At 39.9% G+C, this 19,397-nt stretch overlaps 1 protein-coding gene across 1 annotated transcript in view; it reads right to left on the reverse strand.

Annotated features, from left to right (window-relative positions):
• Nucleotides 1-249: 249 nt before the first annotated feature.
• anxa5b (annexin A5b) overlaps nucleotides 250-19,397 on the reverse strand; it is a 51,387-nt gene continuing 32,239 nt past the window's right edge. The window contains exons 6-13 of the mRNA XM_060851536.1: nucleotides 18,931-19,021; nucleotides 14,519-14,598; nucleotides 10,720-10,776; nucleotides 7,759-7,852; nucleotides 5,324-5,419; nucleotides 4,916-4,974; nucleotides 3,050-3,172; nucleotides 250-873 (exon numbers count right to left, since the gene is read on the reverse strand). Coding sequence (XP_060707519.1) covers nucleotides 811-873; nucleotides 3,050-3,172; nucleotides 4,916-4,974; nucleotides 5,324-5,419; nucleotides 7,759-7,852; nucleotides 10,720-10,776; nucleotides 14,519-14,598; nucleotides 18,931-19,021 — 663 coding nt within the window. The 3' untranslated portion in view covers nucleotides 250-810. The remainder of the gene's footprint in view (nucleotides 874-3,049; nucleotides 3,173-4,915; nucleotides 4,975-5,323; nucleotides 5,420-7,758; nucleotides 7,853-10,719; nucleotides 10,777-14,518; nucleotides 14,599-18,930; nucleotides 19,022-19,397) is intronic.

Below are 19,397 nucleotides of genomic sequence, written 5' to 3' on the forward strand. Positions count from 1 at the left end.
GCATATTGGTATTCTCTCTACCCCTCTGAGCTCACAGACCTGGATTCAAGTTCCACTTGCTCTAGAGGTGCATAATAATATCTCTAGACAGGAAAGAAAAATATCTACTTGTTGACTCCCCTTCTTGCAACTGTATTACAATGTCCAATGCTCATTATTTGCAGGCTGCAATAGTGTACCTGATTGACATATTAAACAATAAAGTAACCCTGAAGGTTAATCAGGGCAAAGAAAAACACAACGCCTTGGTCTATTGCTATGACAGAAATGAGTATGTTTAATACTGATTGGCCTCCTTCATTTACTTGGTTCCCTCAGGAGCAAAGCAAAGACAATATCTGGTAGTTAGTTAATCTCAAAAAGCTCCAACTTCAACCTTATACATTTACATTTAGTTTCAAATTACTCATTATATTTCATTGACATACTGCTATGACAGTAATAAATTGTTAAACTGGCAGCTGCATTAACTACTTGATTATGGTGAATAGCAAGCTTAGATTGCAAAGTGAATAAATGCAATAGAATGAACACCTTTGAGATCAGAGAGGAATTATTCATCTCGGTGACAGTCTTCTGCCATGTAAGACAATGGTTTGTGTCATGGTAGTCAATATTAATTATATAAATCACAAATGAAGAAAGAGGAACTATCAGAGACCTCCCTCAAAAGTGCTAAAAATAATTTCTTATGCATGCTTTACAAGCTTTAGTTCCTAAAAAAATTGCATTACAATAATATCTGCTTAATTAATCATACAGGCCAAAGCCTCAAATCTATATGTGGAATTGATTAAATCATAAGTGGCATTATTGATCTTCACCGCCACACATACTGAGAAGGGCATTCCTGTAATCGCCCGATGTATCGTTCTGCAGAGAAAGAAAAGGTTTGTTAATATAAATCGCACAAGGAAGCATACGGCTGTGTGAATTAAGCTATATTGTTCAAAAAGACAAAAGACTAAATCCTAATAAGGGGACAAGTTCTCCTCTTGACAATTTTAGAGATCTTATGTATTAAAACATGGAAACACAAGAGGTTTTATATAGCAATGATTCCTTGAACAAGCTTAAATGACAGCATATACTAAAGAGAGTGAGCAAAATGGAACCATACAAGGTAGATTTCCACTGAAACTATATACACTGAAAATCCATCTCAAGGTCTCAAAAATCATTAGTTCTACAACATTTTCATAGAAAATTGAGAAAGAATTCACACTTAGCCAAACAGATAAAGCATAAATTCAAACACAAATACATTATGTTTTTAATCATTCAGAACTGCAGAGTAGACGAATAATTTTCTCTCAGGGGTTGGGGTTTACACAAAGTCAAGAGTGCAAGTCCTGCTTGGGAGAAGTTATTGACACCTGCATAGTGCCAATATTGCTACATCAAACTGGATTCAGAATATCCTCAATGTCTATGCCGATGAACCTACCTAATCAATTATAGTGCACATTATACTGGCAAATGCTTCCTAGCAGTGTTCCTTTGTTAAAAACCCTTCGGCCTTTTTGGATTTTGGTATTTCAGCTTTTTAATAAAATAAAACCCTAAAGTTCCCAATCTTCTCTATTCAAAAGAAATTCTGTTTTAATCAGCCATTCTGACCATCATTTGACTTTATCCTGGATATTCAACCTGATACTTTGAAACTACCATTTCTCCTCAACTTGGATGCAGTAATACCTGTCAATCACTTTCGCTTAATCCTTCTTATTTCTTTGTAGTTTGCCTTTTCAAAGTCAGAGTTTGCCCTTGAGCCTTAGCTGTAGCAATTGTCAGATTATCTGAAATTGAATCATGTGATTCATAACATTTAGAGGCTGTAATACTATTTAAAATATGAATGCTGCACGGAATCAGTGCAAGGAGGTGTTCATGATAAAAGCATTACCCCTAGCGATGTCTCCAGCACTGGGTCAAAAAAAGTAATCTTCTACCACATTAATAAATTCCAAGACATTTCCTATTTAACTGCATCTTTTTTATATTAAGTTGATTGAAGTTATTTTTCTATCACATTATTGCCCTTCTGGCCCTTCCTTAGATATTACTTTTATCTTATTCAGAGAATCTACCCCACCCCCTTTCCCAAACTATTGTTACCCCATCTATATATGTGAGTCAAGTCAAGCCTACTGTTTTATGTTCTAAGACATTAAGAATAAATTATGTTTCTACAAAACTCTATATTCTCAAAATATCTTAAAGTACTTCACAGCTAATTAAATATTTTAAAGAGGAGTCATTGTAATAACACAGGCAACCTAATTTGAGTTCAAAGACATCTGTACACAGGATATTGCCTGATTATCCTGCCATGTATTTCGTTACTAAGCATCCTTTTTAATCCACTTATCTTCCAGGGTGAGACATGAAATCGGGAATTTTTAAGTTATCATTTTGCTGGCATCAGCTATACCCTCCAGGTTTGAACCATAGGGAGAGGCTGAAAACGTTGGGGCTATTTTCCCTGCAGTGCCAGAGGCTGAGGGATGGCCTTACATAGAGGTCTATAAAACCATGTGAGAGGTTTTATAAATAGGGTGAATAGACCAAGGCTTTTCCCTGAGGTTGGGCAGTGCAAAACTAGAGGGCATAGGTTTAAGTTGAGAGCATAAAGATTTAAAGGGGACCTAAGGGGCAACGTTTTCACACAGAGGGTGGTGCGTGTATAGAATGAGCTGCCAGAGGAAGTGGTGGAGGCTGGTACAATTACAACATTTAAAAGGCATCTGGATGGATACATGCTTAGGAAGGGTTTAAGAGGGATATGGGCTAAATGCTGGCAAATGGGACTAGATTAATTTAGAATGTCTGATCAGCACTTGGACCGAAGGGTCTGTTTCTGTGCTGTACAAACTCAAAGACAGTAAAAGTACCTTATTTCAAATATTTAAATATTCAGGTCAAGATGTTTGGTTTTTTTTAGCTTGTTTATTTATCGGTCATATGTACTGATCTGGGTAATGACCATTAAGTAGCTTGTAATTTTATCTTTCTCACAAAGAAGCCCTTTTCTGTTCCATAGCCATACCTTGATCATACTGGAGAGAGTTTTTCCATAATTGGTGTAGAACTTCTCCCGTATGTCTAGCAAATCGACTTCACTCCTTGAAATCATTACCCTGATAAGTGTATCATCATCGGTACCAGCTCCCTAGATGCAAAGGAAAATGCAAAAATACTTCACTCCTTTTGTCAGACTCTGTCAATTCAAAGACAATACAATACAATACTGTAGCTGTCTGCTTTTATTCAATATCCATTAAAAAGGTTTCCTCTATCAAGTCAATTTAGTTTTACATTGTACATGGATCTGTTAAATAGTGAACAAATTATCGCTTGATCTACTGAGCTCTTTAAACACTGGACAGAAAAGTGAGTTGTAAAGTTCAAGTGTGAACCAGTTAAAATAATCTTCCTTGCCATTTTAAGAATTGCACACTTGATGAATCACAATTTATTCAACTGAAGTGCACCTTTCGACTGAAACAAGGACGGTTTTGCTCACCAGTGCCCAGAAGGAAAGACAGCAGATGAATTCTGCTGCATAAGACTTAGGTGAGGGCATCTTGATTGCTAGCCTACCTTGGCATGCTGATGGACACACACACACACACACACACACACACACACACACACACACACACACACACACACACACACAGATGCTGGGGCCATTGTCTCTTCAACTAAGTACTATGGCATCATACAGTTCTAACACTGCTGCCTCAAAGGCTTCCAGCCCTCCTGAGTGCCAGTTTGAACAGAAGCAGCTGCTGGGCATGTCCCAGCCTTAATTTCACATCCTATGGCCTGAAATAACACATCCTTGAAAAAAAGGATGTTTTGTAATGATGCCCCTGCATGCCATTCAAGTACACAACGGTAAAAGGCTGGTCACTTTAGCATGAAGAAGTTACCACGGTCTGATTAGTAAGTTTGCGAATGACACCAAAATTGCATTTGCAGATACTGAGGAGGATTGTCAAATGGGATTACATTGCAGATTTGGCCAGAGAAATGGCAGATGGAGTTTAATCTGGACAAACGGAAGATCAAATTCAGGTGCGAATTATACAATAAATGGCAGAATCCTTAAAAGCGTTGACACACAGAGAGATCAGAGTGTTCAAGTTCACAGAATCCGGGGAGTGACAACACAGATGGATAAGCTAGTTAAGGCGGCATACTGTATGCTGTCCTTCATTGGCTGAGGCATCGAATATAAAAGTTGGCAAGCTCTGTTACAATTGTATAAAACTCAGCCACATTTGGAATACTGCATGCAGTTCTGGTCACATTTCCAGAAGGACGTGGAATCTTTGGAGGGTGTGCACAGAAAATTTACCACGATGGTGCCAGTTGTGGAGGGTTTTAGTTATGAGGAGAGGTTGGATAAACTTGTCACTGAAAAGATGGAGACTGAGGGGGCAACCGGATAGCGGTCTACAAAATTATGAGAGGAAGAGAGAGGGTGGGCAGTCAGGGGCTTTTTCCACCCCCCCCGAGGAAAACGGTCAACTACAAGAGGGGACAGGTTCAAGGTGAGAGGGAGAAAGTTTGGGAGAGAAGTGTGGGAAAGATTTTCCACCCAGAGAGTGGTGGGTGCAGGAATGCACTGCCAGTGGACGGGGTGGAAGCAGGTACGTTAGCAACGTTTAAGGCATATCTTGATAGACATACGAACAGGTGGCAAACAGAGGGCTAGGACCCGCACTTGGGCAAGAAGTAGCATGTCAAACTAAGGATTAGTAAATCGGCGCAGGCTTGGTGGGCTGAAGGGCTTGTTCCTGTGCTGGGGGTGTTTATGTTTGAATTATTGAATTGTATTATTAAATTGTATTAAATTTATTAAGTTCACCACCTAAACTAAATCTACCAGCTACCTTTGACATACCTGCATAGCATTGTGTAAAGTCGTAGCAAAATACTCAGGAACGCTTCTTATACACTTCACTGAAACAGAACACAAATATCATCATTTTATCCATATATCCCATCTATGGCTCCAAGGGCAGCATTCACAGAACAAATTAGTAGGCCATGTTTCAATTAATATTACAAAACATTTGAAAATGATTCGCAAGTCAATCAACCACTAGCTCAGGCAACTGGCATAGATGCATTTAAGGAAAAGTCAATAAACAAATGAGGGAGAAAGAAATAGAATAGGTTGATGGGTTAGAAAGGTAAAAGTTTTGAGGGGAGCATAATTACTAGCATTTTCCAGTTGGGCTGAAGAGCATCTTTCCATACTGTAAATACTATATAATATCATGTCACAAAACACTATCTTGCTTCTTACCAACTGCTAGTAATGCAGTCCTCAGATTTCCAGACGTCTCAGAAGAAATGCTTTCTTCAATCTGATAGCCTGAGATTTTCATGTACTCAGAAAAAACTGCAAAAGAGCTCATATTAAATATTATTTCCAAACATTACTGAATATTGTGTTCCTTTCTATCAGTGGGCATAGATATTTCAAATCTGAAATTCAAGTCATGTATTTCTATACAATCAAATAAAAGTTCTGCATTCTTCAGCATCTCACACGACCAGAGATTTTTGTGAAGAATATGGTGACTGATTTCTCAACAGGTAATGTTCACATGTGCTTTTAGTATCCTCACAAGGATCACTCTTTTATACGTGAGGAACAGACATGGAGCACTGGACGATGTAGAAGCTGATCATAACCTGATGGGCTGGGTTGTAAACGCTCCTTCCGTAGGACAGGAAGGTGTGTGGAAAGGAACTCACATCCCCACCTTCCTGACTATTGGCCCAAGCTGGGTGACCATCCTTTGCCCCTGAACCTCTCCCATCATCCTCAGCATAAAAAGGTTAGGCTGCTACAGCCCTTTAACACAAGGGAGGGCTGACAGGATACCTCCTGGGAAATTTTACAGGCAATCCCCATTCCCACCTGCAAACCTGCCAGCTGGAGGGCCATGAAATCCTGCCCACGGAGTGGGACTTAAACCCACAATTTCTGCTGCAGAGACAGGGGAGTTACAAAGCAATCCACAGGATCGCCTAGTACTATTTCAACACAGTCTTAAGGCAGCTACAACAACAGCTTCCTCAGGTCCTTAGGAGTCTCCACTACTTAGCAAACAAGCTCACAGAAATTTATATCTGGACAGGACAACCCAGCGTACCTTCTTACACATCCTTGCAACAGCTTACCCAACGTGACCCACCTCCTTTTGTCTGAAACACACACACACAGTTAGGACCCGGACCACCAGCACCTTGTCTCTTTCCCAGTGCTCCAAGCCCAATTATTCTACACCTGTCCAACAAACTGACTTCCGGGTAGGGAACCTGTTGGTGGTGCCACTGCCTGCTGTGCAATTGAAATTCCCCATATTGTGAGAACTTGCAACTGCAGGACTTCCTTTATATTCCTGGTAGCACACCCACTTGGTCCCAACCTACAGTGGATGAAGAAATTAACAATCTCCCCAAGTTATTCACTAACTTCATTGACAAGTGAGGAGTTGGGGAGTGATGCGATAATACAATGGACAGCATTCCTCTCCTCCCACCGAACATGTGAACTTCAGACAAAATGAAGTTGCAACCAACTTTCAGTCAGACCTTACAAATGAAGATTATTACCGTTTTGCATAATATTAGGACAGTTATTTGGCAAGGCATTGGTTTTAAATGTGCCGATATAAAAATAGTCTTGGCTTCAAAAGTGGCCTGTAGGCAGTGAACATTTTAGGATGTCCTACTAGAAAAGGCAAAACTAAAATTGCAAACCATGTGAAAATAAGGAGTTTGAGAACTAATATTAAACAAAGACCTAATCCCAGAAGTGAAAAGTGAAAGAAGTGCATGAACCCTGGATCAAGTGAAAAGGTTCAGGCACTTGGAGCAGATATCACAGATGATGAGGTGTGATTGTGACTTGAAGAAGACTTGACATAGCTAGGACTAACTTTGTCTGAATTGAAGGGTGTCTTAACATCAAATAAACTGAACTTAAATCTTAGGATAAGGATACGGAGATATTTACATTTTATTACGCATTTTACATGCTCCAGAAACATAACAAATAAAGGAAATATGGATAAGCTGACTGTATTAGAGATGTGGACATTTTCAAGAATGTTCTACTGATTTACACAGAGAGAAATGTTTATGAAGAAGTGCTGAAAATAGCTGGAGAATAGAGGACGCCAGTGTATCAAAGGGAACACCGAGATCACAGTAAACACTTAATGGAGAAGATCAAAGGAAAATATTGGAGAAGGAAGCAGAAGAGAAAACAGATGACAGATGATTTTGTGGAATGTGTAAGGACAGCGTGGGACAGACAGAAATGGAGATCCATGCTATTCAGCACTCTGGGAAAATTATGACAATTGATGAACTACAAATGCAAGCTTTCTACTGTTTAACACCTCCCAGTTAATGTGATTTGGACCTTTGCTCTCAATTTAAAAAATGTTCCATTCACAGTATACCAAGTAATCAGATGTTTCACGCATACCCATTGTGACTTAGGTCAAAGTCAGAAGGAGGAAGTGATGACAGAGAAAGAAAGCAGAAGAATACAAGTATCTCTAGCTTTTAGTCACTGCAAACATTAATGTTTGAAATTAGTTGTATTATTCCCGAAATATTCTTTTAAAAGGTTACAGTTTAAAGTATTTGACCAATACTACAACATTTAAATCATAATTATAATTTACTGCCAGTAATGAATGTGAAACCAGCACAGCACACCTTGCCGAAGGTGAGCAAAACTCTTGGTCCCGATGATCGTGAGGAATGTTGACTCATCAGTGCCGCATTTCAATTCTCCAGCTTGAAACAGTTCCTGTTGTATAAAAATGTTACTCATTCAGCTCTAGAGGAAGTAATTCAGTGCAATACAATCCCACATACTGACTTTCTCTGTATTCCAGACCACTTCATGCCCAACTTTTCAAAGTTCTCACAGATTTTGCTTCCAGATATTTTTCTCAGGTTGTGCTTTAGTCAGGTTTATAAAGTGTGCAAAGAAATTTAAACCGATTTTGTTTTGCTAATCATTTAATGTCTTGTTACTGACCTATTTGCCAGAGGAAATAATTTCTCCCAATTTGTTTTATCAAAATCCTCGTCATTTGGAGTACTTCCATTAGGTACAATGCTCCCACCAAGATGCGCAGCCGCATAGAGGGTCTGCACATGTTTGCAGACAGATAGACTTCCACTTTTGGAAGAGGTCACGGGGGTGTCCATGCAATGGCACGAAAAAATTTTTTAAAAAAGGTAATGTTGATTGAAGTAACATAAGTAAGGAGAACAATCCCAGTTCCTCCAATATTTCCATATTTATATGATACATTAGTACCAAATTGGAGTGGTGAAGGCTGGCATAGTCAATGCTGAAGAGGACTGCAACAAATTATAGGGAGGATGTTAACAAATTTGCAGAACTGTTAAATAATTTGTAAGTTTAACACAGATAAACTGTGCATTTTTGGAGGAAGAATAGGTGGTCACTTGGGTAGAGGATCAAATTGATCCTGGAGCACAATATTTCAATCACTGAAAGATGTGCCTCAAATTAGAAAAACCAAGCAATAGTATAGAATTGAAAAGAGTTGAAGTTATGCTAAATTAGTACTAAACACCGATTAGACCACACTTCAGAGTACCGCATGCAGTCTGGCCCCAAAGAACCTACAGAGGCACTAGAGACTGTTCAGAGAAGATTTACAAAGATCAATCCAAAAATGTGGCAGTTTTCAAATCAGGAGAGGAAGGAGGGCTGGGTGCTCTTTTTCCTGGTATATGGCAAAGGGATGATCCGATAGATACTTTTTAAGATTTTGCAAGAATTTGATGCATGGATACAGAGAGATATTGCTAGTAGATATCAATATACAATATTAATGAAGAAATCCATTTGGAGCAATTCAGAAAAAAAAACATCTTTACACAAGGAATGGTGAGAGAATGTGGAACTCATTACCAAAGGGTGTGATTAAAGGATTGGTTTAGATGCATTCAAGGTAGGCTAGACAAGCATTTAAGGGAGAAGGGAACAGAGGGTTATAATGAGAGATTTCAAGGAGGAAAGTTCAAGGGAGGAGGTTCAATCAGAACGTCAACACTACCAGCTCGGACTAGGTGAGCCAAATGGCCTGTTTCTGCACCATACATTTTTGCAAAATTCAAACATCATCTATCATTTTGATTTCATCAACCTTCTCCAACTTCAAACAAAAACTCAACTGGAATACTCAACTGCACGATCCACATTTTATAAATCCATGCTGATTCTTTTAATTAGCTCAAACGTCTCCAAATGCTTGCTAATGGTTTCTAAAATCTTACCTAACACTGATATTAAACTACACAGCCTATAGTTATCCAGGAATGTCCTTTAGATCTTACTTCAGAAAGACAATCTCATGTGCCACTCTTAAATCCTCTATCACCTCAACATGTTTAGAACAGATTGGAAAATTATGGCAAGTCCTTCTATGAGCTCCACTCATTCCAACAGCAAGCTGGGAGGCAAACCATCCAGATCAGGTGACTTATCCACTTTAAGCACAGATAGCCTTTCATATACATCTTTCTTTTGAATTTTCACTTTAGCCATTACATCTACCCTCACCATTTCTATCAACACCTTGTCAACATCCTCTGTTTTAGCAATCACTATTACAAGGTACATACTAACTATTCTAGCCCTGTTCTGCACCTACAAGCATACAGTCCCTTACTGGCCCCACTCCACTTCTTACTGCCAGAAGCTTCTGTTTTATACCAATGATTTTCACAACCTTATTTTCCTTTTCACTTCCTTCTCAGTTTATTACATTTGACCTAATTCTCACGCAAAGAATTCATTTATTGTGCATCATTCACCCTGTTTTTGGGTTCACCATATTCCCTATCTCCCTCATCGTTCAAGACAGCCTGGCTTAGGTACACACCTGACTATTCCAAGTATTTGGAATGAACTCAGCCCGTATCCAAAACAAGGCATTCTTAAAGGTCACCCATTGTTCCACTGTAGCTTTTTCCTGTCAAACATTTGCTCCTTTTAATCCAAATTAAAACTCTTCTCATCCCATTAAAATTCTATCTCTCGCAATTTTGAACCTTTCCTTCATATTGTTCCTTATTCTCCTCCATTACTTAGTTACACCTTTTGACACAATAGTGTCTCACCCAAGTGTTACCCAAGCATGAAATAAAGTTCACATAGTACAGGTACACAATCCTTTATCCGAAATCCTAAAAGCTCTAAAATCTGAAGCTTTTGCGTGAAGATGTTTTCTCCCTATCAAGGTTGTTTGGTGAGCAAACATCTAACCCAACTCCACACCCACTCGATGCCTGTCACTCAGATGTGACATGACAGCATGGCCCAGCATTGGCAAGCCTCAGTTCTGTCTCAGCACTCATAGTACTCACAGGTGTGTCTGCTGTTCAGTTAGATTTTTATTTCACCGTTAAACTGTCACTTATTCCGAAATCTGAAAAATTCCAAATTCCGAAATCTAGCTGGCCCCGAGGGTTTTGGATAAAGGATTGTGTACCTGTAACAAAAATGCCTCAAAATCACTTGAAAAATGTGGAAGAGGGAAGAACTCTTTTAGTTATTTAAAGAGAGTTTAAAGGGAGTTATTTAAAGACAAATTGTAATTTTAAAAAAATGTCAACATAAATGCTTTAACTGACCTGTGCATCTTTTTTAACTGATGCATCATCGTATACCGTACTCTCATCTCTGTTGGCCTGAAAAAGGAGAAGGAAATTTCAACTTTTATAAATGAAGACTCTCATAGTTAATCATCAACTGAAATCCGTTGTTACAAGTTACTGATTATTTAATTATCTCTCATGGTAACTGAAACAGTAGCACAGAATGGCACATCCCACAGCGGATGCTGTGAAGTTACAAATTGCTGGCAATTCATTATTACACAACATCTTCAATCTCACATCTGAGATCTCACTAACATTGTTTCTTTCTCTAACAATTTGTTTCATTTACCAAAGGAAAGAAACACAGCAAATGACAAAAAGGAAAAAGTGAATTATAGCCAAACTTTATGGGCAGCACAGTGGCATAGTGGTTAGCACTGCTGCCTCACAGTGCCAGAGACCGGGGTTCAATTCCTGCCTCAGGCAACTGTCTGTGTGGAGTTTGCCCATTCTCCCAGTGTCTGCGTGGGTATCCTCCGGGTGCTCCGGTTTCCTCCCACCTAATGTGCAGGTTAGGTAAATTGCCCATGCTAAGTTGCCCGTAGTGTTAGGTGAAGGGGTAAATGTAGGGGAATGGGTCTGGGTGGGTTGCGCTTCGGTGGGTCGGTGTGGACTTTTCGGCCGAAGGGCCTGTTTCCACACTGTAGGGAATCTAATCTATATAGATAGAAACAGACTGAAAGAGAAATAAAGCGTAGGGGACAGAGTGTGTGTGTGTGTGTGTGTGTGTGTGTGTGTGTGTGAGAGAGAGCACATAGAGAGAGAAAACAAAAGAAAAACAACAAAGAGAAAGAAAAAGGCATTGCAACCCAGGATTGCTCGCGAATCATTAACCAGTACATGAAGTGAATGGCATACACAACAACCTCAGTTATCCGACCACCAATTATCCGAATTTCCAATTATCCAATCAAGGTCCTGTAAAAATGTTATCGGAAGAAAATATTCCCCGCCCGTCTCATTCAGATAATTGAGGCTGTTCTGTAGTAGGTGTGAGAAATGACCAAATATTCCTCCTTAAACATCATGTGTCAAAATTTACTTTTGAAGAAATCTTTATAATTTGCTCTTCAAAAGTTGAATTTAAACAATTCTCAAACAATTAGCTATCTACCTCAGTGTAATCACATGGGTCAACTTGCTTTCTTTCTGCAGTTAGCAAAAGTGAACGTACACATCAGGTTAACTGATACGTCAACTGAGGTGCCGAATCAATGTACAAATTTAAGATGATGTTTCAGAAGGGACGCATTTCAACAAGTGGAAAGGGATCAACGCACCATCCCTGGCTAAATAGAAAGGTTAAAGATAGCATCAAACTAAACAAGCAAGCATTAATTGTGCAATGACAGGTAGTATGTCAAAAGGTTGAACAGAATACAAACAAACAGCAAGGAGTGACCAATAAAATGTAATGACAAAGGACCATTTAGATTATGAAAGAAAACCTGCCAGAAATATGAAGAGAGTAAGCATTTGCTAAATCTTCTTTCCATATTTATAGAAAGTGAAAACTCGAAAATTAGTGGAAAATATAGAAATGAAGGGTTCCTGCCCGAAACATCGATTTTCCTGCTCGTCGGATGCTGCCAGAACTGCTATGCTTTTCCAGCACCTCTCTAATCTAAACACAGATTAATTGATCATGTCTTTTGCAATAGACAATTCAAATAACATTCCAGAAGCAGTGATAAATCAGGAAATGGAAGTAAGGGAGGAATTTGAAAAGAAAAACCACAATCACAATAGAAGTGATACTAAGTAAACTGTTGGAGCCAAGGGCTGATAAATGCCCAAATTAATGTCATTCCTTTATTCCGAAAGCAGGAAATTATAGGCCAGTTGGCTTAACTTCCAACATCTTCCCTATGATAGATATTATTACGAAAGAAGTTACAATTGGAGACATATAGATAAGTCAAAGGGAATCAAAGTCAATATGCTTTTAGAAAAGAAAAACCAATCACCAATTTACTGGTGTTCTTTCCACACAAATGTTCGCATTCTGTGAAAAAAGAGGAGCCAATGGATGGACTGAAAGTAGATTTCCAGAAGGCATTTGGTAAGGTGGCAGATCAAAAGTTATTGTAAAAAAGAGAGATGTAACTGGTAGGGAAGTATATTAACATAGATAGAAAATTGGTTGGCTCTTATGAAGCAGACAGAAGGCATAAATGGCATTGGAATAGGCCTTTGAATGAATGCAGTTACTGCTGGACACTGAGCACCAACAGAAGCTGCATCTTTGGAAATTTCAACCCCTGAAGGGTGCAGAGGCAAGGTCATTGAGTATATTCAAGACCAAGAAGGATAGATATATTGATATTTGGACATCATTGTAAACGGAGATCGGGGGAAAAAAGTTATTTTAAGATCAAAGATCATTGAGTGGTAGAGCAGAGACAAGGGAGTTCTATGGCCTCCTCTAGCTCCTATTTCTTAGCTTTTTAATTCATTTATCCTTAAAATAGCTCACTGTGATCTTTTGAACAGATCAGAGCTCCAGACATTCTTCAGTTCTGCATCCCTTTCCAAAGGGTGACACCTTTAGCAATGCAGCATTCCCTCCGTACTGCATTGGAACATCACCTGTTCACATTTCTGAATGAGAATTAGTCCAATCCACTAGAGAGAATGGTACTGAAGCAAAACTAATATCCAAGTTTCCCCATATCCCCAATTTCAATAATCGCCAGGCTGCTGGAGTCCAGAGCTGATAACAAGAGTTTCATTATACTAAATTATCCCAAAGCATCTCCAATACAATCTTACACATCAGATTTCTGAATGCCAGAGTACTTTAATAAAGCCCTCAATTTCACAAGTAGAACCCTATCTGACAGTGGTAATGATAAACTATCCCTCCACATCCTTTCTGACCTGTCTGATGGCCAGTTTCATCCAGCTGCCCACAGCATCCTTCTCTAACACACCTCCTCAGTTACCCAGCTGGCTACTTATCAGCTCCTGAGTTGTTAATTCTGTAGATCCTAAAGATCTATCTCTGTAACTCTCCAAATTCTGAACTGAATGCTGCCCCTTGACAACATCTAAAATCATATCCTCAGCTTCCAAATGTACCACCAATGACACCACTACCCCAACACCACCACCTCTCTTACCCTCTTCACACACTCTGATTAAACACACAAGTTATCCAATACCCAAAAATGGGATGAGGTAGTTTCTCCAATTATATACTAGGGCAAGGTCAAATCGACTGTCTCTAATCCCTACACAAAGTCTGTTCCCAAACTATGAACACCTCTCCACTCTCTGGCCACTGAGTTAGGTTGTTCCCAGTTTTGATGTCCTTTTGCCCAAAGCTGATCCAACTTTGTTCAACTCTGCCTCAGTTCACTTCCCATCAAAACCCTTATGTCATGAGTTACCCCCTAGACTGCTGACAGCACCACATTTTCCTGGCCAGTAGATCTCCCCAAAACCTACAGTAGTCACCATGCCTGTAGCGATCTTGATCCTTACCTTTGTAATGCGCTCCTTAAACAACCTCATCTAACTAGCTCTCTTTCTTCCCTTAAGACATGCCCGCTTCTTTTGCGAGATTTTTTTCACCCATCTTAATATCTCCAGTTGCTATTGTGTGGTAATGCTTCTATGAAATATTAAGTTATTTTACTGCATTTAGAGTATTATTAAATGCAAGTTGCTTCACAGATTAAAACAATGGGGAAGCTATTTACATAAATATTCCTCAAAACATTTGCAATAATTTTGGTGGTTTGCACTTTAATTAGGAAATTAGTTTTACCTGGAGAAGAATCACCAAAATCCTTTGGAAATGACCAGAAGTGTCACTAACAATATTTTCTTCCAAATCTTTGCCATATTCTGAAAGAGTTATAAACGAGTTTGTCAGCTGATGATTGCAGTGTTCAATTCTATTTACAATTCCTCGGATAACAAAGCTGCCTGCGCCCGCACACAGTCAGACCTGGGCAACACTCTGACTTAGGCTGATGTATGGTACAAATGTTACTTGCCATTCAATGACCATTTCTGGTGAAAGAGAAACTCTTCCTTTTGACTTAAGGTTATCGTCCATCAGCAAAGCCACTACACCACAGTCACAGTCATAAACATAACTGGAATAATCACAAATCCCAGAACACTTCAGATACTGGGAATGCTGCAGTGACATATCATCCAATTTCCAAAAGCCTACAAGGCATAACTCAATGTGATAGCATTCCCTCCACTTACTAGATGCTAGCAGTTCTAAAACCAAAGAACACAGTCAACTACAAGACAGTGGTAAGGCCACGTTTGGAGTGAGTGTTCTGGTCACCATACTATAGACAGGATATTATTAAACTAGAAAGAATACAAAGAAGATTTAATCGAATGCTTTGGACTGGAAAGTTCAAGTTATAAGGCGAGGCTGCATATGCTGGGACCCTCTTCCCCTGGACAGTGAGCAATATAATAGAATAGAATAGAATCCCTACAGTGTGGAAACAGGCCATTCGGCCCAACAAGTCCACACCGACCCTCCGAAGAGTAACCCACCCAGGCCCATTCCCGAACCTATTACTCTACATTTATCCCTGACTAATGCACCTAACCTACACAATCCCTGAACACTGTGGGCAATTTAACAGTGCCAATTCACCTAACTTACACATCATTTGGATTGTGGGAGGAAACCAGAGATTCCGGAGGAAACCCATGAAAAGCGTGGGGAGAATGTGCAAACTCTGATCTTATAGATGTCTGTAAACTCATGACAAGCATAGAGAAGGTAAGGGGTGTAGGTTTGCTCGCTGAACTGTAGGTTTGATATCCAGACGTTTCATTACCTGGCTAGGTAACATCATCAGTGGCGACCTCCAAGTGAAGCGAAGCTGTTGTCTCCTGCTTTCTATTTATATGTTTGCCCTGGATGGGGTTCCTGGGGTTTGTGGTGATGTCACTTCCTGTTCGTTTTCTGAGGGGTTGATAGATGATAAATGATCTATGTGTTTGTTTATGGCATTGTGGTTGGAGTGCCAGGCCTCTAGGAATTCTCTGACATGTCTTTGCTTAGCCTGTCCCAGGATAGATGTGTTGTCCCAGTCGTAATGGTGAGTTTTCTTTCCTCCATGTGTAGGGCTACGAGGGAGAGAGGGTCGTGTCTTTTTGTGGCGAGCTGGTGTTCGTGTATCCTGGTGGCTACCTTTCTTCCTGGTTGTCCCACCTGGTGTTTGTGACAATCCTTGCATTCGACTGGGTGTTCACTTATATATATGAGGGAACACAGGCCTCCATCACCATCCTCTATCTTTGAGCCTGTTCTGTATCCAAATGGCTAGTTCTCTCTATATTCCATGTGATCTAACCTTCCAAACCAGTCTACCATGAGGAACCTTGTCAAATGCCTGACTGAAGTCCATATAGATCACGTCCATCGCTCTGCCTTCATCAATTGAGTTAATAGACCTTGATGCTTACAGCAAACAAAAGAGTTGAGATCTGAATAATGATCCTTAATCCTCAAAGCACAAACCACATTTTGGCTTTTGCCACAGACATTACAAGGAATCACCAAAATAATCATTTTACCAGGCCGTTCCTAGCTGGTTCTAATGGTAGATCACAGACTTGAAATGTTGAGCTGCATTTTACACACCAAGTGGGAGATCCCAGTGATAATCAGAAACCCGGGGTGAACCTGCATCGGCAGTTTCAGGGATCACCCCAGCCACATTTTCCTCTGGATTAAGCAACTAATTGGACAAAAAGGACAGCAGTGACAACAACAAAAAATGTGTATCTGTCCGGGAAGAGCTGCTGGCCAATTGGAGGATCTGTGGCTCAGCGCTGCCACCATGCTTTTCAGATTGCCTCACCCACATTAACTGAGGAGGGCTTTTGCCTGAAACGTCGGTTTCGTTGCTCCTTGGATGCTGCCTGAACTGCTGAGCTCTTCCAGCACCACTAATCCAGAATCTGGTTTCCAGCATCTGCAGTCAAGGTTTTTACCTCACCCACATTAACTGCCATTTAAGGTCCTCTATGGGGGATTGGGTGAGACATTAGAGGGTTAATTTGTTCTGCTGACCTGCAGGAAATTGGATGTCCTGAGGTTAGGGGTGTGGTCTCTGTCTTACAGGTAGAATGTAAGGAATTTACATTCCCATCCTTTGCTATTCAGCCATTTGCATGGCCATTTCCTAGCTATTCAGAGTAAAGGAATTACATTATCATCCCCTATTCAGAAATCGAGAAGAATATTGCAATTTAAATTCTAATTACTTACTGCAGTTCAAAAAAAAATTCACAACAGATTTAACCATTAAAGCGATGATTTACATCACACAGTTTCTGGGAACAATGTGGTCACTGCATTGTGTCTTGAGTGGCATGTGACTGTCGGTGTGGGCGGGGGGGGTGACTGTGGGTTGTTGTGTGGGCATCACTGACTGTGATGTAAAGGTTATGTATTAAGGAAGGACTGTTCCTTTGTTCAGAGAAATCTTTTTGACACAGCTCCACAAGCATGCAAAGGGTATTAGAGGTTCCTCCACAGCTTGTCCTTGTTTAATAAAATTTGCTTGTTCACAGAAGATGCAGTTGTATCAAGTGTGTAAGAATCTCAAGAAAAAGAACCTAGCATTGGGAGGGATGCAGCATGTGCCCCAAAACTTCAGACTAAATTGGGTCAGAGGCAGGAAAACAGCAGTATCTCCCACTCAATTAAATGCCCCAGTTTCCAAACCAGTCGCAGACGAGGGCATTAAATTCCATTGTGTTGCTGATACTGCAGGACCAGGAAGTGTGTTGGTGATGCCATTGTTATTGCAGCCTGTGGTCTGACTTGCTCCTGGAGATCTGATCACGAGACACGATCACAAGACTGTGGTGCTGAATCACACGACTTTTGAGCATGTCATTTACCCATTACCAAGATCATTACATTTTCCAACTGGATGATGCAGACTAACTGAGATCCCGCCCCCAAAGAGAGTTCCCTTTTTATTTTAATGAAATAAACTGAATTTATAGAAAGGAACTCAAAATGATGTTATGACAATTAGATTTAACTGATTCATCACTGCATGCAATTTCTAACAAAACTTTACATGAAGCTTTCTGACCTTTTGTTTTAAAAACGAAACAAGATACAAGTTATAAAAATAATGCAAACTCAGATCTCAATGGGCAAAAGACACTGGCCAACTCGTGATGCCCACATCTCACAAATGGATTAAAAAGAAAAGCACTGTGGTAGGATGAATCAAAAAGCAGATAATTATTTCAATGGAGAGACACTCCAAAAGAGTGTAACACAGAGGGGTCTGAGTGGTTATGTGCACAAAACACATACTATTAGCATCGCGTGCCTAACAAGTAACAAAGGTGACAAATGGAATCTCTGTTTTTATTGCTTGGATGCTGAGTTTGAAAATAGGGAAGCCTTGTTACAACTGTACAGGGTGTTGTTGGGAAGGCCACACCGGGACTACTGTGAGCACCGTTGGCTCCTGTATTTGAGAAGGGACATGCTGGAAGCAGTTCAAAAAAGATTTAGCTGGCCAATGAATGAGGGGTGGTCTTTTTGAAGAATACAATAATTTGAGGGGAAATCACAGTCAGACTCAAAATATTAACGGCGTTTCCTCTCTCCACAGATGCTGCCAGGCCTGCTGAGTTTCCCCAGCAATTCCTGTTTTTATTTAAAGATTCCAATGGGGCTTGACAGGTTAGACATCAAGATGGGACAGAGTTACAGAGTTCAGGGGGCACTCTTAAAATGGAGACTCAAATGAACTTATTCACCCAGACTGAAAAGAATGGCCTAAAGTGTTGTGGAGATAGATTACTGAGGAGTAAAGAGGAGATAGAGTTTTGGAGTATCACAATTGAGGGCTATGAAGAGCTGGCAGTAAAGAGGAATTGAGGTCAGGGGCAAATTCAGCCATTATTCTGTTGAATGGCAGAGGCAGGGCAGAGGGTCCAAATAGCCCATTCCTATTCTTACATAAATGTTTCTCTAGTCTGGATGGTGCAAACAGAAGCAATCAGAATTTTAAAAAGAGCTTGCCACTTGGCTAACATGATCCTAGATTTATAAATCATTAACCCCAGAACAAACGTGTCGGCCAATCAAATGCTTCCACACCTGCTTTACCAATCATCGTTGCTAAACAGTAAATTAAGTACAAAATGGACTACAATCATTACCTTCCTTATAGGCTTTGATGATTGCTCTAAGTTCCTGGTTGGTTCTTGAGGCAAGAATTTCGATCAAACACTTTTCATCAGTTCCTGCACCCTGCAGAAGATACAACAAAATCCAACAAGTTGGATCAATGAAATGTAGGCAGAGCTACGCCGCCATATTGTCTAGTGACTTCCATGGGAGCTCCAGACTGTCAGAGCAATTTTATTCCAGACACATTGAACAAAAGACTGTTCAGCAACAAATGACATTTTAAAGCTACTTGGGTGTTTTCTCTATCAAGCTGACACTTCCACATCAGATCAGCTCAAAGCTGGTGAACAGCAGATTTATAAAATAAAATGCATTTTTAATTGTACATTTCTCAGAAAACTCATTCGGTTTCTGAAACCGCGAAAAAAATCTGACGTCTGTGAACTCCGAGAAATTTTCAGTCAGAAAGAGATATGTATTAGAAGACTATATTTTA

The sequence above is a fragment of the Hemiscyllium ocellatum genome, chromosome 36 (genome assembly GCF_020745735.1).
Source record: "Hemiscyllium ocellatum isolate sHemOce1 chromosome 36, sHemOce1.pat.X.cur, whole genome shotgun sequence".
Classification (NCBI taxonomy): Eukaryota; Metazoa; Chordata; class Chondrichthyes; order Orectolobiformes; family Hemiscylliidae; genus Hemiscyllium; species Hemiscyllium ocellatum.